Here is a 6,392-nt window from a genome sequence, read left to right as displayed (position 1 = left end):
CATGTGGCGAGGGCAACCTTTTAGACTTGGATGTACAAGGTGAGGAGGCTGTAGAAGGGTCTGGATCAGTCTTTTTTTCCAAGAATGCTCCCAACCAGCCCCTGTCATCAACCTTGAATAGGACGGTGTTCCTGTGGTCTTAGGGCACTGAGACTAGGTACTTGGGCTCCTGAAGTAGGAATTCAGTGAGTAGCATTCCCCACCACACCCTCAGCCTCCCAGTCTTTCCCTTTCCTCCCATCCAACCAAGTTCCCTCCCAGCTATCCACCAACAACCTCATCATGGGTTTCATAATTGTTAAAAGAACATTGGACCGTGCCACACCCATTTAGACCTCAATGAAGAACACCTCCAGTAGGCCTGTCTCTTTGCAAGTAACTTTTATTTTTATTTACAACAGAATTGGTGGCTTTATTCCTCCATCTTTAGGAACAATTGGCATCAGCTGCCAGATGGAAAGTCTGCCGTGAAGTCAAACTCATTCTGCCCCAGCCACAGCTCCGGAAGCTCATTGGCCCGGTCCAGTCCCAGTTCCACCACCAGCGACATCAGCACCTCTTCATCCACCGGGTCTGAATCGATGATGGCAGGGCTCTGGGCACCGGCAGAAGGAGAGAGTGATCCCGCCCCCCCGGCCTGAGCCCCAAAGCCCCAGTTTGGCAGGGGCTCTGCCTCTCCGGGTTGGCCCGGAGTGGCAGCGGCCATCCCATGATACTGGCTATTTAGTTTCTGCAGCTGCATACTGGCCAGCAGGTGAGGGGCGGGGTGCAGGTTGAAGGGTGGGGGTTTAGTGGGAGGGGTGGCAGTAGAAGAGCTTATTGGAGATGGAGATCCCGAGGAACTAGTGGGAGCCCCACTGGCCTTGGTTCCATTCGAGGCTACCCCGGGGTAGTGCAGGATGGCCACCGCTTTGCGATCTTTCACCCCCAGGTTAGAGTAGGCCAGAGAGTTCATCTCTGGGTTGGCATTCTAGAAGACAGAGAAAGGCACAGCATGGTACCCCTGCTCTACATTTTGTTCCTCACCATTCATCAGGCCTCAGAAGTGTTTCGTCAGGGGCTAGTGGTGGGGAGGTAGCAAGAAGGCCCCCTAGAAAGGTAGGCTCCTTTCCTAGTTCAAGTTGGGCTCAAGTATTCTTTTGCTACTGTGGCTCCAAGCACTGTGTTCAGGTCTAAGTCTTCATTCTGGACACCCACCATCTTAAAGGAGTTCACTGCTTTCATCTCCTCTCGACTCTACCTTCAGCTCACCATTCTACAAAAGGGGTCTCATTTTCCCCCTCTGCTCAGTCTCATTTTAATCCATTGAGACAATGGAGTGATCTTTTCCAATTCTGCTTCTCTCTCTGCCATCTTTCAATACCCCTAGTGGGTTCCAAGTGACCATATTTAGGAAGAAGCCATTTTCATTCTCCCCTGAGAAAGCTCTGCTGTCTCCAGTCTACTAAAGGACACCAGATACCACAGCCAGGAGGACCTACCACGTGGCCCCAGACCACGTCATCTTTCCCACTCCAGTGTCTCCATCTGTAAAATGGCAAAAGTTACCTCCTTCACAGGTGAGGTGCCACCCTTGACATCAAGTGCAGGCCTCGACATAGTTGGCATTTCAGAGTCTTGGCAGAAGTTGGATAAATTGGTGGGAGGTGATGCTGCCAGCTGGAGCTGTTGTGCTGTATGTGAAGGAGAAGTGGTAATAAGGGCAAAGGCTTTATTGACCAAGAAAGTAATAGCAAAGCCGGATGCTGGGCCATTCCACACAGCTACAAGGCAAGGATGGTGATGGGTTAGAGCCAAGACCAGAGACTACCTGAGCAAAGGATCTCTGCTGGAACTTTTGCCTGAGGTGGGAAAGGTGCTTGATTTGGCCAGGTGCTGCCTGGACAGCCAGCTACCCACATCGCCAAGAGAGGACACACTTGACTATTTCCTCATGCAAGTGATGTCCATGCCACCAGTGCAGGGGGCACTCTTTCTGATTCCAAGGACAATAATGTCCCTGAGTACATAGCACACTCTCTCAACTGGCCACTGGCACTCAGGCCAGAGAGCTGTGGACTCCATTGGAACTGGGAGAAAGTGGGAAGGAGTCAGGGTGAGGACGACTAAAAAGCTGGTGGCTGCTACGCAGAGAAAGAAGAGGTCCCCACAGCAAATGTCATGAGGTCCAAAGTTCTGCCTTAGGCATGGTTTTGTGTGAGAGAATGGGGCTGATTATGGTAGTCTGGGGGTTCTGAAGCAGCCAGAGAGCAGCTAGGGATGTCTCAAGTTCCTCCACACTGCAAGTCCCCTCCAAGACAGCCCTGGTGACACTTGGCTTTCCCAGGACACCTGCTCTGAGCCCAGCCACACTCATTTGTAGTGGCAGGTGGATATAATTCTTCCCAGAGGGAAACTGAGGCACAGAGGTTCCATGGATTTCCCATCAGGTGGTGGTGGCTCTGGGAGTAGGATCCAGCACTCCTGTGCCCACATGCCTCATGTGACCACTGGCCAAGATATCATACCTAGAATGATTCAAATGGCTTCTGAAGAAATTATCCCCTAGTTCAAATGCCAAAGGAATAAGATAAGGAGATGAGGGGAAAAGAATCTCCCCAAACCAGAAAATATTTTTAAAAAATCTCTAAAAACTCTTGTTATTTTCTGAGAAGCTTTTTTTTTTTTTTAAGCCCCATATATTCTAGCCTTTATGACGAATTAGAGATGTAAAATTTTACATTTATACATGTCTCTTGGCCCAAAGAATCTTCAGGATCTTAAAGAGTCTATAATCTTTCCAGCAAGGTTAGAGTTCTCTGTGACACTTCCCTCCCCTCGGTGGTCATTAAGAAACTGCTCAGACACTTCTAGAAAGTGGCCACTTACTACCTCTCTCATCTTTGCATCACTTACTGGTAGGGGAGGGAGGCAAGAAAAATAGAAAAAGGAAGAAGGGGGAGAAACATGAGAAAACAATCAGTTGCTGGGTCCATCACCACTGCTTGATTGGAGTCCTGTTTCTTCTGTGAGGCAACCCGAAAATATTTCAAGCCAGTGACCACAAGACAAGGAATCTAATTCATGTCGTCTTCAAGAGCCCTGCACCTTCACTATCAAGCAATTTTCATGTCCTAAGAAAAATGTCTGGGGGGGGGGTGGCTGTCCATCTTTTCTTGTGTGTATCCAGCTTTTCTTCTTTCTTTATGCTACCCGTTACCTGAACCATATATAAGGGGGGAAAAAAAACCCACAGGCAGCAAAAACAAAAGGAAACAGAAGTGGGGGTGGGGGGAGAAAGAAGAAAAACAGAGAGAGAGAAGGAGAAAAAAAGTATGTTCCTGGGGAAGACCATTTTACCACGTCTCCCCCTTCAGGCTGTTGCACTCCCTTAGGCAGGACGTTGTTTCCTTTCAGATCTGTTGCCTCCCATCGCCGCCTTCCCCTCCACCAGCCCTGACCCTCGACCTGGGTCTACGCTCGGTAGGTGCTCAGTAAGTATTGTTGAATCCGTTTAAAGAGGCAACCACATTTCGATCGGAATCCTTACCCTTGCTTCCCCGACTTTCTGTCTCCCCTCTGCCACCCAGCCAATTCGAAGACAAAACTTGGCAGCGAGGAAACGTCCCAGCTCACTCTCCAAGCCGCGAGCTGACCGCTGCGAAACGGCTGCGAGAGGCGGCTGGGCAACCCAGAGCAACAAGTGCCTCCTCGCCCGCCGGTGCCTCGCTGGCCCCGGCCACCAGTTCCCGGTCCCGCCGCCCGCTCTTCGTCACAGTTTCCCGTGGGCCAGAAGCCCCCTCCCGCCTAGATGGGGATGGGAAAGGGAGAGGAAGAAGAGAGAGGGCTAGAGACAGGTAGCGGGGGGGGGCGCGTCTTTGACCTGTTGGGGGACCAAAAGTTAAAATGGCACCAACTGGATGGCTCCATTTCGACTGCTATTTTCTCACTCAGGAGAAATTTAAAAATCCAAACTACTGCGACTTGATTTGGATGCGATCTAACCAGGCTAGTCAATTTCACCACCTGAAAACTAAAGGCCCGCTGCTTGCGGACAGCTTGGCCGCCCTCCTCGCCACATCCCAGGTGGAGCCGCGGGAGCTGAGGGCGGCCGGGAGCATCCCCCGCACTGTGGGGAGCGAGCACCCGGGCCACCAGGGCCCCGAGCGTCAGTTCCCGCGAGTGCCTTATCAGGAACCGATAGTGGAGACGGGATGGACAGGCGGGGTCTCGGCCTCGCTGGCGAGTTTGGGGCCCCGCAGTGCTGCCGCGCGCGGAGATGCACTCCGGCGGCGCGGGCTGCGGCCACTCCCGCGCCTCACCAACACATGAGCGCCGGCTGAGCACCCGACGGGGCCGCGGGCTGAGCCTACCCCCGAGCCAAGTCGCCTGTGGTCAGTGCTATCACTCAGCTACGAGAATAGTGAGAGAGGTTCGGTAACTTGCCCAAGGTCACAGCGCTAGAAAGTGGCGAGCCGGGATTCGCAGCCAGATCTGTCTTCCTCCAAGTCCTGAGCTCGCTGAGGCTGGGACTCCGTGAGCGGCCCAGCCCAGCCACTGGCATTTATAGGCAGAGGGGTGTGTGCGTGTGGGGGCGTGTGTGGGGGCGTGAGTGTGGGGGAGAGCAGAGGTCGACTGGGCAGTAAAGGCAAGTTGCCCGAATTCGCTAACTTCCATCCCTCAATTCCGCTGAACTCGGCCGGAAAAGCCCCTCTCGCCTTCAGCCCCTGAAGGAAACCTGAGCTTTGTGCAGCCCTAGAGCCGGAGCGTCCAGATGCGGTCCGGGCGATTAGCAAAGTCGGTGGAAGCCAAGCCGGAGAAAGCGCGGGCGCGGGGAGAAAAGGTGCTGCTGTCTCCCGGGGAGAAGCGGGCGCTCGGCCCGGCTGGCCGGCAGACGCGCGCGCTGGCGAGCGAACCGGCACGCTGGCTGGAGGGCGGGCGGGTGGCGGCCCCTCCGCTCCCAGCAGAGCAGCTTCCAAACAGAAAAGAAGTCCCCCAGAGCCCCACAGCCAGCCGGGCCCCCGCTCTCTCCCCGCGCCCCCTCAGCTGGAGTCCCCGGCCCCGCCGCCCAGCCCAGCGCCCTGCCGGGCGGCCCGGCTTACCTCCGCGAAGCCGCCTGCCCTGGAGAGAGGGAAGCGCGGAGCCCGGTGAGCCGCGGGCGCAGCGGCGGAGCCCCCAGCCCCTAGCACGCACGCCGCCACCGCCGCCGCGAGCCGGTCGCGCTCAGTGCCACCCGACCCCGGGGAGCCTGGGAAAAGCCCGCACCGCCACGCCGCGCCGCGCCGCCGCCGCACCGCACCGTGCCGCGCCAAGCAGCCCCAGCCAGCGCCCGTGCCCGCCCGCCTGCCCGCCCGCAGCTTCGGCGCCTGACTCCGGGGCGGTGGCGGCCACCGCGCTCCCTTCCCGGCGCGAGGGAACCGGCTCTCAAGCCCCCATTGCTGCCCGGAGAGCCCTGACGCACACGCACACGGCAGCAGGCTGGCCTCGGCTAGGAATCCCAGGAAGGACAGACCCTTTCCCCCCCTTTTCTCTCTCCCCCCAATTTCCACGTCTTTATAACCGGCTCAGGGCATTATTAGCACATGTCCTGGCTCGTGGGCGAGTTGGTGGCAAAATCTGAACTGGATACTCACCCAAGGGCCAGAGCGGGTGCTGCGCCTTCTTCAGCCCTTTTTTTCCCCCTCGCCAGAAACTACCCCTCGCCGGCTGTCTGTGGGCGGGCAGCCGGGCGGAGCGAGCCTCCTCTCGGCAGCTCAGCGGTGCCCCTTCTGCAGCTATGCCGCTGGGACCATTTTATAGCGGCGGCTGGCGTGTGTGGCCCTTTAAAGGCGCTCGAGCTGGTGCAGTCACAGCGGATCGTGTGAAAGCGAAGGGCCGGCTGGGGAACGGAGTCCGAGCGGCCCCGCGGGTCTGCCGGCGCCGGGGACCGATCACGGCTCCCGGGGTGCAGCTGGCGGGCCCAGGCCGTGGTCGCCCCGAGCCCCGAGCCCCCGGCCGACGCCTGCGTTTCTAAAGCAGGAGGGGGCCCGGGCCCGGGGCACAATCTCTCCCCACCGCCCTGCATGGACTTGCCCAATAAATTCCACTTAGTAATTTCGCTGAGGCGAGGGAGAGCTGTTAGTATCTGTTTTCTGACCTATATATAGAGGGTGGTCAGAGCGGGCTTCAGGGGGTTTGAAAGGAGAGTTATGGGCTCAGGAAATGACCCGGGGGAAGGGGACACACACGGGACGGGGCCCAAGCGGCACAATTTGGGTTTTGCGCAGGGCTTTCTAGGAGCCTGTCTGCCCGCTTTGGGCTGCACCATCTCCCTGGTTGAAGGGCTGAGGCTGAGGGGTCCCTTTCCCCTTAAAGTCGCCAGATTCCAGACAGAGCTTCATTGAAGCTGGCTGGCAGCAGTGATTTATTTTCCT

At 56.9% G+C, this 6,392-nt stretch overlaps 1 protein-coding gene across 8 annotated transcripts; it reads right to left on the bottom strand.

Annotated features, from left to right (window-relative positions):
• Nucleotides 1-366: 366 nt before the first annotated feature.
• CITED1 (Cbp/p300 interacting transactivator with Glu/Asp rich carboxy-terminal domain 1) lies at nucleotides 367-5,739 on the bottom strand. Of its 8 annotated transcripts, none has more exons than XM_024987768.2 (4): nucleotides 5,447-5,528; nucleotides 5,082-5,100; nucleotides 1,549-1,673; nucleotides 367-970 (listed from the first exon to the last, which is right to left on the bottom strand). In XM_024987768.2, the coding sequence occupies exons 3-4, from the start codon at nucleotides 1,606-1,608 to the stop codon at nucleotides 443-445; spliced, it is 588 nt and encodes a 195-aa protein (XP_024843536.1). In that variant the 5' UTR covers nucleotides 1,609-1,673; nucleotides 5,082-5,100; nucleotides 5,447-5,528; the 3' UTR covers nucleotides 367-442.
• Nucleotides 5,740-6,392: the final 653 nt, after the last annotated feature.

This window comes from Bos taurus, chromosome X, assembly GCF_002263795.3.
Source record: "Bos taurus isolate L1 Dominette 01449 registration number 42190680 breed Hereford chromosome X, ARS-UCD2.0, whole genome shotgun sequence".
NCBI classification, from domain to species: Eukaryota; Metazoa; Chordata; class Mammalia; order Artiodactyla; family Bovidae; genus Bos; species Bos taurus.
This window is presented reverse-complemented; position numbering and strand designations above follow the sequence as displayed.